This window comes from Streptopelia decaocto, assembly GCF_964273445.1.
Source record: "Streptopelia decaocto genome assembly, chromosome: 5".
NCBI classification, from domain to species: domain Eukaryota; kingdom Metazoa; phylum Chordata; class Aves; order Columbiformes; family Columbidae; genus Streptopelia; species Streptopelia decaocto.
Genome location: NC_138659.1, coordinates 23029057 through 23048217, shown reverse-complemented (window position 1 = coordinate 23048217; position 19161 = coordinate 23029057). Strand labels below are relative to the sequence as shown.

At 38.2% G+C, this 19161-nt stretch overlaps 1 protein-coding gene across 1 annotated transcript in view; it reads right to left on the bottom strand.

Moving 5' to 3' along the window:
- The window catches only part of DPYD (dihydropyrimidine dehydrogenase), a 345406-nt gene that overhangs the window by 162134 nt on the left and 164111 nt on the right, over positions 1-19161 (bottom strand). Inside the window, exons 12-13 of the mRNA XM_082053772.1 lie at positions 13884-14068; positions 6436-6651 (exon numbers count right to left, since the gene is read on the bottom strand). Coding sequence (XP_081909898.1) covers positions 6436-6651; positions 13884-14068 — 401 coding nt within the window. The remainder of the gene's footprint in view (positions 1-6435; positions 6652-13883; positions 14069-19161) is intronic.

Sequence of the window (19161 nt, the reverse complement as noted above, 5' to 3'; positions counted from 1 at the left end):
TCCCCTGTAAAACTTTGCTAATTTTATTCAGTGATCTAAAAATGTAAAAATTGGGGAACAATAAAGCTGGTATTTCTTACTAAAATTCTTTCAGAGATATGGAACAAAATAAGGTATGTAAAGAACTCATAAGAATATTAAAACCAATAATAATAATAATTTTAAGATGTAATATGTAATATTAAGATTAATATATAATATAAATACAATAATTTAACTCACGGAGTTTTGTGTGCTAAGGAATCCTGTAAAATGACCATTTTTCTCTTCAAAAAAGGTAGCTAATAAAAGTTGTCTGATGTTATTTAGTAGAAAGGCAAACAGTCCTTTTTATATTTGACATTAACAATCTGATCATTCCTCTCCCCAAAGAAAGCCCATACAGCTTTCATACAGACCACACAATAAAGAATAGTCATATTTCTGTTTACTGAGATATCAACTGGCATTTCGTTGCAAGTCAATGGTCTATCTTTGCTACAGCATACTAGACCTCAATCTGCCATCGACAAATGTCAAGAGTATAAAAAAAAAAAAAAAATTATAGGATGGAAATCAAAAGCATGTTCTAAATTCCTAAAAAAAAAATGAAACAAAGTTCACCTAAACATATTTGCTGCAGAAATCAGTACAATATTCAGCTGTCAATCTTGAAAAACAATGAGGGAGCGATGCTGTCAGTAGGACAGGATAATAACATTTCAAGCAGATGTTCAGGCAGGGCTCTAATTCTCACTGAACTCCCTTGGTAAGCATTTAATTTCTTTATCATATGCAAGCTAGGCAAATTGTACTTCATCAAAACTGTATTGTGAAATATTAATATTTTATATTATAGCAAAACTCCATAGAATAACCTTTGTCATATTAAGAACATCAGAATTTCAAATGTCATGGTTCTGCATTTTAATGCATCTTAAATAGCTTTTTGGCTTGGCATCATAAATTATAACTAGTTTAATCTAAATTACTATGCTGTAATATCATACAAAAATATACTTTTTGTAATACTGATTCACTTCTGTGAAATACTAATGTTATGGAAAACAAAGCATCATTGTACCATGATTTTTTTACCACCTTCAATTATGGAGCGAGATGCACACAGTGCAAATGTACAGAGAGAGAATTAGTTAGAGCCTGAATATGTATATCGTAATAACAGAACACAGAAACACGATATTTCCTGGGTAAATCAATTAATTCTCTACCAGCAATGGTTTTAATTTAGGAATGGTTCTGAAAATAAATTGTAGAATCTACATTACTGAATTGTATAAACATATATTATGACTAGAAAGTTTTCTCCACTATGGTTTTGTTCAGATTTAATCTAGTTTTAATTGTAGCTTTGTTTTTAAAATCATCCATGCAACTTGCTCCATATATAATGAATAAAAAATATTAAAGATTAAAAATGAAGTTAGTCTGCATGTTGATTTCTGCCGGTTCTCATAATAAAGGCAACTGTTTCCGCATTATTGAAAGCGACAGCATCACAAATCAATGCGTGTCACAGCAGAATAAAGACAGATGTATCTGATTAATCAGAATTAAATTTTAGAAGTGAAGGAAGTATCTAAAAAAAAAATCAAAGCAAACATTTCTGCTGTTCCAGTTGTTTTTTTCTTCTTGCTAAGCAGCCCATACAATGCAGCGAAAGAACAAAGCCTGAATTCAGCTGATAAAACCCCAATTTGTCCTATAAACTTCTCACTGTGGTAGTGGACATGGTATAGAGATGCAGACACTTCATATAAGCTCTGCATTATTTTGGTACTATGTTTACACAAACTTTCTGATTACAGGCTTTAATGCAAATTTTGTGTACTAAATAATGCTCAATAATAAATCCTAAGTAAATAAGTCAGCTCAGTATAACACTTCTACTAAAAAACTCCCACTCACATTTATTTGTTATATTAATGCAGTATCTCTCATTTTGTGGGTAGTTTTCTGTCCATCTCACCTCTAAAAGAGGTTATAATCGGTATTCATTTATTGTGGGCTCTATGATATGCAGCTCTCCCATTTCCCTTCAATACCCTGCCAACAGAATTTACAAATAATATGTTGCAGCAGAGAGTTATCTGAATTAGACAGAAATACCATTTGAACCAACAAAGCGGTGAGCTATTGATCCTGCAGTCTAAAAGGGAAGGCATGAATGTTGGAAAAGGTGTGTAAAGGGACATTTTTGTTCTGCTACCATTTGTCTTTCCTAGTGACAGCCCATTTTAAAAGCAGTTATTCTCATTTCTGGAAGAAATTAAATCTACTTGATACTAAGGCAGCTGTGCAAAGATGTTTAATATAGTAAATAAAATCCTACAAGTCACTATCCCCCCACCTCAGATACCTACAGACACATGCAGATACAGCACCATATAATTAATATTTGCATTGTGCTGTAATATCCAGTACCTTCTAAAATATTTAAAGTGCAGCATACTTAAAGGTATAAAAACTCTGAAGGAATTTCAGCTATTTCTCATGTTAGCTTTTTTACATTTCAACAATAGTACAGTAGTATACAAGAACAAACTTTTGCTGAATCACTCAGAGTTGAAATCCTCACCCTACAAACAGAAAGTGCTACCCGGGTAGTCAAGAAGGCGATTATGCAGCCAAGTCTGTGGGTGTTTGAAAAGGGAGTGAGCATGGCATCGAACAGTTACTGCTCTGTTAACTCCCTCCCGGGCAACATGTGGTGCTTCCAGGTGAGGCCAAGACAGATGACGGCTGGGAAGACCGGGGGAGCAAATTCTGGATTCTTTGCATTGCACCAACATGCATACAAGAATCTCCAGCCTCTCTTGGGCTGCAGGGATCCCTCACCTGGCATTTCAGAGGAGTGCCAAAGGATGCCCTGGGTCAACAGGGAAGTCACTAGTTTCCCTACCAGTGACTGAACACAGCGGTGAACTCAGCAATCGGCTCTGGAGAAGGAAGTGTTTCTCCTGCTGCCAAGCTCCCCATGGGCACACAGGCAGTTTACACTTGGTCTTTAACCGCTGCAAACACAAAGGAAGCTCGCAAGTTAAGTCTAACCAGGACAGATACAAAGAGGAGACAAGATGGACGAACACAGAATCACATAAAATCAAGGCTGAAATGGAGGAGCTCCAACTACCAATAACTGTGTGTAGTGAGCTCCTTTCCTCCCAGAAGCTGCTCCACTTGCGGGAACTGTCTGGGGAGCAGCTCTGCCTCCTCAGATCAGGAAATCTTTGTTCCTGATCCTGCTACCCCGTTAGATGTGACTGGCTGGGCAGGACAGCTCAGTCTGAAGTCTATATTTCCACAGGTGCTGCAGCCCAAGAGAGTGTTCTGCTCCCTTCTGAACACTGCACAAGATTTATCTCTACATAATCAGAAGCGAAGTTGAAAACAAAACAAAAAAACAAGTTAGAACATTATGCCAACCCCTATTATTCCAAACTTTCTACCAATTGCTTGTTCTAGCGCTAAGTCAACAAGAACAGTCTTTATATAGTATTCATTGTTCATGTAAGAACTGCTGTACCTCATTGAGCTTTTCTTCCCATTTCAAATATTCATTTTTGTAGCATTAATTACCAGGCTACAATTATAAATAAAAGCAATTGTATTTCTGCAGCACCTCGCAGCCAAGCATCTCAAATCATGTCACAAACACTAAGGCTTAGCACCTGTGGAAAGTGCACTACTGGGAAGAATACAATAGCAGAAAAACTAGGTAGTACTTGGGTGGGACACAGTCCCAATGCACACAGCAATACATGATTCAAGAGTTTAGGCATCAGAGAAAGACTACTGCCTCCTACTAAACTTTAGAAGAAAGCTTAGCTAGAAATAATGAAGACTGGACTAGAATTCATCCAAAGCACTTTTCTGAACTTCACCACATTGAAATAAATACTACCTGTAATAATTTGCATCTTATTGCAACAAAAAGATTTTAAAGATTATGTTTTATAACCACTTAAGACACTTGCTTTTAGCAATCCTCTCACGTGAAAGATCTCCATCCAAGTCACACATCCAGAGCACAGCATCCAATGGAACACTTTGCAGTTGCCACTTGAGAAATGACTCAGAGTCTGCTGCTTAGTGGAGTACCAACATCACTTCCTACAACATGCATGTCTTTCCTCCTGAACTCCCACCCAAGCTGGAACGCAGCCAGTGTCTGTTTAGCTCTTGAGATACACAGTAATCAACATGCAGTCTGGCAGGACTGTGAGCATACCAGTGACAAAACTGACAAATATATAAATCTCAGTACTTGCTATGAGTTGCCTTTTGCTTAGACACTGAATAATTACAGCTGATGGTATGTTGTACACATAAGTCAGTTGTAAACATACTTGAATGACATTTATGTCCTAAAAAGTGTTTCAATAAGAAACTCTGTGAAATAGATTGGAATCTCAATTGCAATCCAAACGAACACTTACTTCCTTAGGGCTACTTCAGTTGTAAGCCACTCTGACATATTTTACAGTATGCTGTAGTAATACAGCGCTTTGTCCTTAGACCTTTCTCATATTAGAGGGCCACCCTCTACAGTTGATTCACTTATGGTACTTAACCACGTAGAGGTGGCAGAGTAACAAATCCACCTTTTCTCTTCTGCTAAGGTCTCCATCCATCAGTACACTTTTACATCCAATCTCTGAACCAAGAATAAAAGTCCATTGTTTCCAAATTCATCTCAAAAGCTCTCTTCAGCCCACACTACTGTTTGTCACTGGTTGGCAACACATTACCATTATTCACACTGTTACTCACGCCTATGCCCAAGAATTTACCTTTGATCCTCTTCCTCTCTCCCCAAGTCAAACTCTATCTACAGCTTGGCCCAAATTTTGTTTCTTTTCTCTGCAACACCTTGATCAAAACTGGTTTTTTCTTTCACTGCATGAATGTCTTGCTCATACTTCTTTTGCCATTTTGAACGTAGTGACAGGAAAGCCATCCCGAATGCAATTCTCATGTCAAACAAGCAATTACACTTTAAATCACAGAATCATTTAGGTTGGAAAAGACCTTCAAGATCATCAAGTCCAACCATTAGCTCTCACTGCCAAGGCCACCACTAAACCATGTCCTTAAGAACCTGATCTACACATCTTTTAAACACCTCCAGGGATGGTGACTCCACCACTTCCCTGGGCAGCCTGTTCCAATGCTTCACAACCCTTTCCATGAAGAAATTTTTCCTATATCTGAAAAGAACCTCCCCTGGTGCAATTTGAGGCCATCTCCCCTCATCCTATCATTTATTACCTGCAAGAAGAGGCCGACACTCACCTCGCTACAATCTCCTTTCAGGTAGTTGTAGAGTGATAAGGTCTCCCCTCAGACTCCTTTTCTCCAGGTTAAAAAAGAGCCCCAGTTCCCTCAGCTGCTCCTGATCAGACTTGTGCTCCAGACCCTTCACCAGCTTTGTTGCCCTTCTCTGAACTCTCTCCAGCACCTCAATGTCTTTCCTGGAGTGAGGGGTCCAAAGCTGAACACAGTATTTGAGGTGGGGCCTCACCAGTGCTGAGTACAGCAGAACAATTACAACCCTAGTCCTACTGGCCACACTATTCCTGATACAAGCCAGGATGCTGTTGGCCTTTTTGGCCACCTGGGCACATTGCTGGCTCATGTTCAGCCTCTGTCAATCAACACCCTCAGGTCCTTTTCCACCAGGCACCTTTCCAGTCACTCTTCCTCGAGCCTGTAGCACTGCCTGGGGCTGTTGTGACCCAAGTGCAGGATCCAGCACTTGGCCTTGTTAATCCTCATGCAATTGGCCTCAGTCCAACAATCCAGCTGGTCCAGATCCCTCTGTAGAGCCTTCCTACCCTCCAGCAGATCAACACTCCCACCCAACTTAATTCTACCTACCTCCTCTTTCACTACATGTTACTGAATATTTATGTCACTGTACTACAATCCTTCAGCACAACTACTCTTCCCCCAAAGGCTCGGTTTATGTTGCCTCCACCTTTCTCTTCCACTACCCACCCAGCCTCAAGCTTACACCCACATCATCACATTGCAACTGCAACTCAATTTCATTGGCTTATCTTGGCAGGCCTTAGCACAGAAATTGCCTTTCATGAGTTGTGTGACAAAGTTGTTACTCATTCCCTTTGCATCCTGATCCCTCATAGAAAACATTTTCACTGCAATATTTTAAAAAAGGACTAGTACCCTTACAAGTTGGTTAATATTAAAAGGTCAGAGAAAAATGTAACAGCAAACAAAACCAGAAATTGTGTCACCTTTACACTGTATTGTTGGAACCTTCCAGGGTAGCTGACCTACACAATGTACCACACCTTTCCCTGTTATCTTTATGCTACCTAGATTTAATAGTGCCATTCCCAAAAGACTCAGATTTTTCAAATATACAAAGAAATGGTTACATGCTAAATATACCTTTAAATATTTCTTTACCTTATCCAGGGAGAATGTTTTAGTGACAGCAAAGCCCCATCCAGCTTCAAAAGCTCTTCGAATCATCGAAGAACTAGTAGTAGGGGTTGCACTGGCCAGGCCAAAAGGATTTTGAAACTTCAGTCCAGCCATTTCTACACTGATGTCTACTGAATCGATAGGAGTATAGAAGAGTGGTAGTTCTGGAACAGGAGAAACTGCAACACCATGTAAGGACTGTAAAAAACAAACAAAAATCACATAAATTTTTGTTGATTAATTTTTATGTAATTTATTATTAACCCTGATAAGGGAAGAAATAATATATAATAACCCAAAGTTTAAGTATTCTATTATGTGTTCAGACTCACAAACAGCAAAACATGCAAATGCTTGCATAGGTAACACCTTCTGGCCAAACAGCATTCTTGCTGAAATATTATGCTATGCTAGGAAAAAAAAAATAATAATAATAATAACTGTTACTTTACATCCTGTACTGCTATCCTGGTTCAGTCCAAAGGTTTATTCAGCTACTCTGAACATCCAGTTCTTTTCCCTACTGCAGCCAGCAGCAGTGAGATTGAAAAAACAAAAACAAAATAGGGTAAGCACAGACAGACCCTTTCTAGTTTTCTTTGCAGGTGCCAGTCTACAAAAAGTGCTGGGACTTGTGAAAAATGAGGGAAGTAATACATGTTCAGGATCACTTAGCCCTAACTCAATATATTATATTTTGAACTCCTGCACCTTTTTTCACACTTTTAAAGATTTTATCTAATCTATGAATTCAGATACATATCACTATATGCGAACTAGCATTGCTTTAATATTTAATTGTATTAATATAAATACTTTAAAAGTGACAAAAATTAGACTCTGATTTGGGATCAAAGAACATCATACACTCTGTCTCTTCAACACACCACAGTCACTTTTGTTTTCACTTTAAAGACAGCATTTTCTCTGGAGAGTCGGTAAAAAGCTTTCAACGTAAATGTTGCATCAAATACTGTAAAAATTATATAGAGAAAATCTTTTTCCATGTATGGATAATGAACAGAATCCTAATCAGGCTGTGGTAGGCAAAATTAAAATCTTCGCTCACTCAAATGGTTGACTCAGTAAAATCACAAAGAAATAAAGCAGGAATTTCTAACACAGAGAAGCCCTACACAATCTGTGTTCCTAAGTCCCAGCATAAGATCACAGTAGTGTCTTCTATCTTTACAATTAAGATTTCTTCAGCAGGACCAAAAGAACCTCTACCAGAGGTGTGGGGAATATTTTCTGTAACAGATTAAAAACCTCAGCCACTTACAAATTGCTACCTTTCAGAATTTTTTTTTTAAAGGAGTTTGCCCCGTTTTTACCTGTAAAAACTAATAAGCATGGATGGGATGAAGGTTTTTTGTTTTAGTGCCTTTTGTTTCCTAGGCTGGTTCAAAACCTAATAGTTCACATCTGTCCGGGGTTTTTTTTGACTACCTGGATTCATGTCTCAGATTCTGATCCCAGAGCTTCTATTCCTGGGACAGAAAGCACACCTTTTGAGGCCAAATTTTCTGATGGCTTGAAAGCACTGAAAGTAGTTGAATTGTCCTACCCCAAATGATGCAAACCTGAATGCATCCCTAATAGTGGACATTTTGAGAAAGGTTAATTTTTGAAGATCCCTAACGCCTGGGACCAAACTCCCTTCCATATCACCACCTCTCCCAGCTGGCAGCTGATGCAGCCACACTTCATAAGAAGCCAAACATCCCCATTTCCCCCTTCCCAAGTGCCCACTACTGCCTCCACATCATACTCCACAGGGCTGTTTTCCTACACCAGAAGAATCTGAGTCCTTAGAAGACCAACAGCCTGGGACTCTACATCTCAAAAGTTTTTGTTAACTGATAAACCAAAGAAAAAGCAAAGGAAAAAAAAAAATATTGTCTTATTTTGGGTTTGGTTTCATCCTTTTAAATTTTTTTAGTCTTTCTTAACTAAAATTTCAACTGCAATGAAATGTTGTTTGCAATGCAAAATCAGAACTTCCTGGAACATACAGTTGAAATTAAAGCATTTTTAAAAGGTTAGTACCTTTTGTCTCCTACATATTTGGAAATGGGGAAATCTGCTGAAATCAACACTGATACACTGAACTCTTACATTGAACTCTTTGATTTTGATTCTGCAAGAGTCACAGCAAAGAAACACTTATGGAAAGGTTTTTGGCCAATTCCACTCTATGTGCACATGTGAGTAATAAACCTAATTTTCAGTTTTGAAAGCAGCTATTTGTTAATTAATTTGCTATGCAGAATTATTAAAATGTTCTCTGTGAATACATTTCAGTCTGTGCATTGCTCACAAACTATTCATTGCCTTTATAACTGTAAATATTGACTGCTATAGAGAGATAGATTAAGTGCTTAATATGCAGCTAATATGTATTTTGTTTTGTTTCCCAAGCAGGACAATTAAATCTCTAAAAGTTGCTCTCAGCTAAAATGAGTGTTGCTTGACAGTAACTCCTAACTAGAGACCCCAAAGGAGCTTTCTGTATAAAACAGAAAATAAATATTCAAGATAAAAAAACTAAAATCCACCAGAGCAGTGAAAGACTTTTGAACCACATGGCTGAATACACCCATGCAAAAATAGGTCTTGCCTCCTGCATGCCAACATGCAACATGGTCATAAGCCACTTCCCAAACCATATGCAAAGAAGCCTATTCCTCTTGCCAAACTTCCATCACAAAAAGCAAAACCATAAACAATTCCACCCAGATGCACTCAAGCACCACAAGATGTGCCTAATGATGAGGTGACCCAGGTGGAGGTGGCAGAAGGAGGATTAAAAAAGGTTTCAATGGAATAAACCAGGTCTTTAAAAACACACAGGGGCAGGATGCAGCTGAAGGTTCAGTAGTTAGTGGCTATACATCCTCCCAGATTTATCTCCCTCCTTCCTATCACTTTCATTTTTGCTCTGTTTTTTGCTGTTTTTTTCTTTTCAGCCCAACACTTATAAAATAACAACACATTAGAGCTTAGTAAATTTATTTATCTACAAAGCAAAACTTTGGGCAAAGTAAAATGTTTTATAGCTTCCTGAAAGTAAAATCATCTTTATAATGAAGGATTTCCCTGACATTGCACAAACAAATTGGAAAAGAAAACCTGCAGGCAAGGGTTTATTTATCATAACTCTTCCCTTGATTTTTAAAAATAGAGGACAAAATGTGTGGCTCATTCTTCCTCAAATTTGATGCCAACCAGCTGAGCTAACAATATTGCAGGTACTTATTGTTCCAGTCACAGTAATTTTCTGGTTAGTGGAACAGGGTGGTGACAGGGCCCCAGTAGGTTGCCTGCAGTGGCCGTGCCTTACTCTAACCAGGGTATGCCCAGAGGCAAAAGCAGCAGAGTCTGTAGTGCAGAGCTGGGAGACAGGAACTTGGCTTTAGACCTAATACAATTTGTGACATTCGTTTTCTTTAGATGGAGAAAATTCCTAACCACAGTGATATGGTCTAACTCCATTTTCAGGCCTTTAATAAAGATAGACTGTGAAAGTGAGTAGCTGTATTAGTGTTATTTTTCACAGAGAACCTTCTCTACAAATCCTACTGCCTGGAAGAGTTTTTCTGAATAATTTCATCTCACTCCTGCTTTCTCTATTTTTAAGTCTCATCTTAAAACATTTCTTCCTTGCATTTGCTTCTTCTATCCTCTCTCTGATTATCCATTATTTAAATTTGTTAAATAAATTTCAACTTTGTTAAATATGCCTATGTTATTTCATACAATCTCAGAATGGTTGTGGTTGGAAGGGATGCCTGGGGACCATCTAGTCCAATGCCCTTGCTCAAAGCAGGGTCAGCTTGAGCAGGTTTCTTGTACTTGCATTTAGTCCACCCTTTTGCAAATGGTGCTCTGTTATTTATCTCCATGCTAGAGTTTCCTATGTTGTTCTAGCTAAACAAAGCGACACTCGATTTTTCCTTCGGTTAATTCTGAAAAGCAGCAGACAACATAACTAACGGCTTCAAAGACAAGCTTCTCGGGAACCACCCATCTCTGGTATTGATTATGAAATAATGTACATTCATGCATGCTCGAGGGATAGATGAGAATGGTCAAACCTTCATAAAATAATCAACAACTATACTCCTCAGATACAAAGCCCATATATTTTTTGACAGCATAGATAAAGAAAAAATAGTAAATATACAACACTGGCTCAAAATAACACAGTGATGTGCTCAAAATTCATATTGAATAGCATCTTAGTGAAGTGCAGTTTATTCTTTAAGTGTATCATGTACCTTTCAGTCTAGGAAAAATATAAAAGAAACAGCCCACACTGGGGAGATTACAGTAAAGAAAAACATAGGTTTAAATAAAAGAAAACTTCTTGTGAACCAGAGAGGAAAAGTCGCTTTTTAAGAGGGATTTTGGAAAGAAGAAGATGGCACTTTGACTGCCACATATGGGAAAACGCTCCACAGGTAAGTGTACGAATAGAGCAGGAGTGAAGCATTAAGGCTGGTGCAGTGGTCCAGAAAGCAAATACTGGAAGAATCACGATGTAAAAGCTGTCTTTGCTCTCAAGGCAGGCATAGAAAATTAGAAGTTAGTCCTGCAATAATTGTGAATTACCCTGAATATAACGATTATACTATTAAATCCCATTCACTGATTAAGAAGAAATGAAGGGTAACTGAGGCATAGAAGAGAACAGCAGCCTATATTGCTTCTGCACAGTAAGAAGTCACTGTTGGACAAAAGTGAGGGCCATTACAATTCCCAGACTAAATAATTCACCAAGATTATTTTACAGAAATTTTTACTTTGCTCATGGAATAACAAAAATGGTTGAATCTTGAAAAAATGTTGTGAGTAGCAGATAGTTGCATGAATTGGGCTGATTTTGTTTGGATCTCTAATACCTTGCAAAGAATGATTCAAAGACTGACTGTGTTTTCTGACAGGTTCTACTACAACTATCCTTAGTTAGGCTTTGACTGGTCATGTTTATAGAAACTAACCTGACACAGCTGCCGGCAACAATTCCTGAGATGAACCTATGCTTCATATAGTGGGAGGAATATGTGAAGAGACAGGAGATATTTAGGCAACTAATGATGGAAAGTTTCCAGATAAGAGCAGCCAAGAAGCTTCTGTAAATAACTCCCAGTTTTGAGCATAAGGCATTTTTGCTGGCAAGTCCTTGAGTCTGGATCTCATGCTTCATGTGACCATGTGCGGAGCTTGCAATGGTTGGGGTTTCAGGGCATATATCAGACCCATCTGTTTGCTTTGCCTTTTGCCTGGAGTAGGCTGGGACACAGTCAGCGGGCAGTTCAAACAGTGCGTTCTGCAAGTAGTCAGGATGGTGGTTTTCAGTTTCAGTCTTTGACATGGTCTTGAGTTGGCTGAAAAATCCTATGGAATAGCTTTATTTTTCTAAAGGCTGACCACATTATTTGTAGATCCTGGTGCTGAGATAGATGGCAATTTTGGAAACAGCTACCTATTCCTGTAACTAAAATGCAAATGGATAGATAGTATGAATGTATTTATTTAAAATTTAACGTGGCATTCAGGCGATCAGATCAGAGGAAAGGTTGCTTGCTTCAGAATCTCACAGTAGAGAAAAACTAAGGAAGTGTGTAGGTGTATTTTTTCGTTTGATATTGGAAGTTCCCTGAATACAAGGCTGTGAATTGAACATGCACACACACATTTGCACAAAGGCATGCACATACCTACCCTTATAAACATTAGGGTTACAATCCTGCTCTAGACAACTTCTTTAAAAAAAAAAAGCAGCTCTTCTCCAGTCACTAAAATTTGTACCAGGTCCAAACACTGGTGAAGTAAATTGCCAAATTACAGCACTCTGCACCACAGCAACCAGATTTTACAGGGACTGCACATCCAAATAAATGCCCCTGGGCAACCCATTCATCTAACAGCTGGAAAGGTGACACATGACATTTGGAAACTTTCCTGTGAAGATTGCTGTAAGGCTTTCCCATTAGCTTCCTGGTGAGACTGTAAGGTCGAATAAGCTGCCTTACAACCTGCAAAGGGTAACGGAAATGCTCTAATATCACAAGCCTGCTTGATTTAAAATTCTGACTCTCAAGCTATGACTACTCAGATTTTTTCCAAACTATTCAATACATTCAAGAGGGGAAAAAATCCCACAAGATTTGAGAAGGAAGCAACATGATTAAGGAGGGGTTTTAAGTGATGCATGTATTTTTAGAGGCTAAAGAAGAAAGAGGCAAAAAGAAGGAGATAACCCCATCCTCCCCTATCACAGTTACCCAGATTCACTGTGCACTGAGAAATTAAGGAAACAGGTCAGAGATTAAAGATGTTTCACACACAGCACTTTCATAGGGTCTAAGAAGGCAGGACACAAACAGTGCTATAGAACAAGTGAGAAAGAATATGCACAGATACTAACAACAAGCTTTCAGTTGAAGTATTTTTAGGAAGTGAAATCAGACCCCAACAGCACGAAATTGCACAAACATGCAATCAGAGAGGCTTTGAGCAGATGGATGGGGGAGAAAGACATTGAGCTGTTACAGTCCCAACTTCAGTTGTTCAAATCTCTTTTTGAGGGAGAATGAATCATGCATCGTGTTTCTAAAAAGTTCCTTGCACTATGAACACACTCTTTGTCAGCTGGTTCTCCACACACAGGCTGTGTCTCCAGACTCTGAAGGTTTCTCTGCAGCTCCTCTAGACTTTGTGCTCTTTCTTTTACTAGAACAATTAGGGCAGAGGTGCTCAGTCAGCAACACACAAGGAGCACTGAAAGGGAACATACATTTACCAGGTTCTTCAAGCCTGTACCCCTTAAACTGACATTTCTCAGTTAAATTCTCCTTTGCATTGTTTTCCTCCGTGCATTCTTGTGTCCAGTTTATCAGTCTCATCAGAGCAAACTTTCATTCCAGTGTAGATCATCTGAGTGGTCTGTAAACTATTAGTACACTTTCACTCTAAAAATACGAAATTGTCTTCCCCAGGTTAACAACACTGGCAGTATTTCACTTTTACTTTATGCACTATTGAGAGATTTTGCTTTTTAATTCTGATGGACTCACTTCTTTTCCCCAATTACCAAGTTAGGACTTCTGCTTGTACTGTGTATTGTGCAGGAAGGCTTGCTACCCTTGAGTAGAATTCAGAGTTGGGGCCAAGAACATGTTGCTTGGATTTTAGTGTTAAGATAATGTAAAAGCAAGCTGGGTTCAGCTACCCAAACTCAAGTATGTGATGCAAGCTGAATTAATCTATTATGTTCAAATCACCAGATATTTTAGGTATTAGTTCCTCAAAACTTGTATTTTTATTCCTAAACACAATGGAGTTGTTTTAACAATCACAATAAAAGTATCAATTAACAAAAGCAGATAGAAATGGGAAACAGAAAAATACTTTAAAAGAATTACCTGTATGTATCTGTGCATGTACCAGGAAGCTTGTTTTCCATCATTTACTGATTCCACTGTAGTGTTAGCAAGACCACCAATGTCACCCCCTGCAAACACCCAGGGTTCACTTGTTTGCATAGTTTCTGGATCTACTTCAGGAAGACCCCATCTGTTAAACCTGACAGGTGCCATGGCCTCTCTGACTGTAATTAAAGTGAACAACAAGTATGTTAACAAAAGAAACAAAAAACTGTTGCTAAAATCTGTCAAGTATACATTGATAACAATTAGAAAATCAGTTCCAAGCCCTAGTTCTTTCATTTACCTAAACACAAATTTACAGCAGAAATGAAAGTCCTTTTCTATACACTAACGTTTTTGTTGAGCTAGTGGAGGTATGTAATTCCCGACAGGATTCAGAAAAACAACTTGCATTATATAGAACAGCAGTTTGTTAGTACCAGAAAAGTAACCAGTTCCTGTGTGCCTGCAAAGCCAGACTTGTGTACGAGATAAATGTACACAAGCATCACAAGAAGTGACTGACTTGATGTAGCTCAAGAAATAATTAGTGCTAACGTACCTCTGGCCACTCCCTGAGAACACACTGCAATGTTTCACAATGTCATTCTCACTGGCATTATTCATCTCTCAGGGAAAAAGTCCAGCACTTCTAAAAAACCTATTAATGAACAATACTAACAAAGGAAAAATAAATTTTCTCCCTTTCCCTCCACCCATAGCTTTGTACCACACTTACCACATCAATGGGCTTTTCTCCTGAATAACCTACCATATACTCTCTCATGCAACATAATACACAGAATATGATTTTTGAGGTTTAAAACAAAAAAAAAAAATGTTCATTATACAATTTTTAGAAATTCATTTAGATTGCCAGAATTTACTTCCCACTTTTGTTAACTCTCACAACAGACATAATACTGTGCTACTTTTTGACAGATCATTAATAAACCTGACTGAAAACTTTCAGATGGAACATCTTCCAACTACGAAATGTTATGCTATCAAAGCTTTGGCTTTGACGAAGTGTGTTGGTTTTAAATAAATTTAATTCTGAAAAAAGATATATTTCAATAAAGTCAAATCCATCCTGACTTAATATTTAAATTCAGAAAGAACATCCTGAAAGTAAGGCTCACTTCAAAATTTGTTACATATATTAAGAATAAAACTATAAAAGCACAATAAAAATTAAATGCTTACATGAAGATAATATCTTTTGTATCTTTTAAAATGAGATTCCCAATGGTTTTTTTAGAGCACGCATTAAGATATCTTAATTTTTTCATGTTAGTAAACTACGCAGATATGCATTCTGCACATTAACTATTTTTGGCGTTAAAAATAATGTAATGTTAAAATTTAAAAAAACTCAGGTTTTATATTGCATGGAATTATACAAATGGCATTAAGTACACATAAATGCTCAGAAAAAAATAATCTTGCTCTATGCTAACATAATTTTATCATGAATTTTAAATTATTTTATTACAATCAAAGACACTTCAAAGTAGCTTCATGAAAAAAATATCACTTTTTCAATAAGTATTTTTAGCAAATGTTGATGGGGTATAGCAAAATAAGGGGTTTAATATAGCTTTGTCTATAGAAACTCCAGATTTTGCAATAGAAATGCAGCTTAAAATTGCAGTGTCCCTCAGGGACATACCACTAGCAGATGCAGATTGCCAAGGTCAATTAAACCGATGTAGTTGTGCTGTCATATATGTAAAAGAGAAACCTGCCAGTTTAAGTCAAGAATATTTCTCCAATAGCAGGGCAAACTCACTGTATTGCCCCAGCGCACGCCTGACTTTACAGCAAGCTTCAAATGCATCTTTCTTGCACATTATGATGATGGAATTTTCTTCCAGGCTCTATATCTCCTTTCACCTCCAAATCATATATTAGAAGTGTTGCTCAAAGTGGGGGTTATGTATAATCCAAGGTGAAATAATAAAATAGGAAGCAAGGCACAAACATTGTCACCTACTTGACCCACCTACACTCTCTTCCTCACCCTTGGCATACACAAATATCCACAGGACTCACATCCAAAGCATTTTTTTGCAACTGGTTCAGAAGCCAGAATCACAGAAAAGAGTTTTACTGTAGCAGGTTTTCATACCAGAAGTAATTAATCTCTCCTCAAGACCTATTGCTTGCATAATCCCACCCCCCCACATATACTTGTGACTTAACTTGGCAAAAATAATATTTGCATAGTAACAGAATCAAAAACTTACAAAATGGTTTCCTTTAAAAATATTTAAACTACTGAAAGATTACACCAAACACAACGTTCAGGTTGAGTCAGTTTTCAGTCTGGAAAATGAAAGCTGTGGTTTGTTTGTTTGTTTGGGTTTGCAGTGGTTTTTGTTTGTTTGGGTTTGGCTTGGTTTTGTTGGTTTTTTTTAAGGAAAGTGCTGATACTGGCCAGTAGCAGTTTTATTAAGAATGCTTCAGTAATATTTATAAATCAATACATTAACTTTCTCTTTATGTCTCAGATTGTCTGTACTTCAAGAAAGCTTTTGATCATCTTATATTTGTCATATATAGGATAACTTATTGCATGCAGTGGTACCATCTCAGCATGTCGTCTAGACAGCTCTCACAAACTAAACACATACAGGCTTGTAAAAACATGTTTGGAAAAAAAAACAGAGGAAAACTTGGTGCTGCAGGACTTGGTATCAGGGATTTAAGAGATGACTTTTTTTCTCAGAGACAGGACTGAACCACAGTAAAGGTGTTAGAGAGCAACATGCTATTGGAGATGTAGTTTTTCAGGCAAAGTGATATAAAACTGGAAGTTCTGACTACTTATTTCATTTCATCTTGTGGAAAAATAAGGTATTACCTCTGTTATCCTTGATCTATTACATTTCTCAAATCTATCTTCGGATTGTTTCCTACTAAAATAGCTGTCTGGACACAATTATATCAACAGTTCTTTGAGTGCAACGAGTGCCCAACAGACCTTCACCTGAAACATCTCCCTAGAGATGGCGGATTTGTCTGTCTGATCAGTATTTTTAAAATTGGGAAAGGGAAAGAACATTTCCCCCGTGGCAAGTCTGACGTGGTATCCAGCAGCTATTTCCTTCTGTCATTTTTGTAGTCTCCAAGATTCAGGTTAAGTAAAAATAAGGGCATGATTTTAAAACATCCTATGTAAGAGTTCCTAATGTCCTCATAATTTGGATCTTGTGCAACTGTGAGGCTGCAGGGAGCCCTGCCCAGGCCACTTGGGGAGTGACGGGGAGAACTTTGGTGTGCACAAAGTCCCTTCCCTGCCCCTGCAAGGGGCAAGAGAGACCCTAAGAGCCAAACCTGAGCTTGAAAGGAGGTGACTCCAACTATCCGGTCTCCGAATTGCTGTTTTGACACTGAACAATAAGCAAACTGGACACCTAATGTTTTTGTTGGTGCATCATTTGGGACAGGGTTAAAGAGGGCATTTTAAATCCCTGCACCTTTTAAAGCTTAAAACTAACATAGCTTTTTCTCTCGACAACTGAAAGTACAATACTGTGTCTGTGCTGCCTTCTCCATATCCTAGTGAGATATTACATATAATTTGAAAAGATCCTTCTGGATGAAAGAAAAGATACAACTGAATTATTCTGATGCTATCAAGTGATGCTAACACAAATAACACCAAACAAAAGGACAGTTCTGAATATATATTCCAAATTTGCTACATCCACAGAGCAAACAAACACAAATGGAAAAGCAGCAGCAAATTATAGCACTTGCAAAAACAATATTAAAATATAAGTGAATACAGAAAAAATATTTTAATTAACAAAACAAATCAAATGGAAAAGATTCCTCAAATAAAGCTTTAAAAGTGAGTCTGCCTGTGTTTGACTGCCATGACTAATTATGTATCCATGTAATGTGTGTTCAATTTGGGCTTATTTAAATAGCAGAAATGCTCATTAGCTGCAGTATATCTGTGAAGCTTCAATAAACAGTTTAATGGTTTTTATGTTTAACCAATTTCATAAGTTCCTGTAATTTTAGCTTTAGTAGCTCATTAATGTTATTTTTGATATCCATCTTAGGGACTTCCTTTACAGTGAATAGTAGGATTACTTGAGAAAAATACAAATATGCTGTGACCTTCTTAATCTCAAATATAAAACTACAGCTGTCACATGCACCAACAAACTGCTTAACTGCTGATACTGCCCAGTCTAAATGCCCAGCAAATAAAGAAAGGCACAATCATACTTCCCACAGCCTCTGGCCCACTATTACAGTATCACAGTATGTTTGGGATTGGAAGGGACCTCAAAAGATCATCTAGTCCAATCCCCCTGCTGGAGCAGCAACGCCCAGGTGAGGTCGCACAGGAACATGTCCAGGTGGGTTTTGAATGTCTGCAGAGAAGGAGACTCCACAACCCCCCTGGGCAGCCTGTTCCAGTGCTCTGGCACCCTCACTGAGAAGAAGTTTCTTCTCAAATTTAAGTGGAACCTCTTGTGTTCCAGCTTGATCCCATTACCCCTTGTCTTATCATTGTTTGCCACTGAGAAGAGCCTGGCTCCATCCTCGTGGCACTCACCCTTTATATATTTATAAACATTAATAAGGTCACCCCTCAGTCTCCTCTTCTCCAAACTAAAGAGACCCAGCTCCCTCAGCCTTTCCTCATAAGGGAGATGCTCCACTCCCTTAATCATCTTCGTTGCCCTACGCTGGACCCTCTCCAGCAGTTCCCTGTCCTTCTTGAACTGAGGGGCCCAGAACGGGACACAATATTCCAGATGTGGTCTCACCAGGGCAGAGTAGAGGGGAAGGAGGACCTCTCTCGATCTACTAACCACCCCTCTTGTAATACACCCCCGGATGCCATTGGCCTTCCTGGCCACAAGGGCACAGTGCTGGCTCATGGTCATTGTACTGAACCAGGATTAAAAAATGGTTTGACTGGATAAAGCTGGGTCCAGGTATGCCAGGAGAGGCTCCTGGGGCAAGCTGGTACTAACTTTGTTTTTTGCCTGTCACCAGCAAACCAATGGGTACTAATGCCTGTTGGATGAAAGGGCAGAATTCCTGCTGTGACAAGGCTGTAGAAGTCATCATGAAGTCACTTTTGGATATTGGAAATTAGTAATCATTTCAGAGTGTGGAACTGCTGCACTCAAACTCATTCACTAAACCTACTTGTGGAGAAAAATCCTATTCCAAATGACTCAGCAGGAAAACTCCTACCTATTTCACCAGGGATCTTCTGAATCTATATAAATGTCAGTTTTAT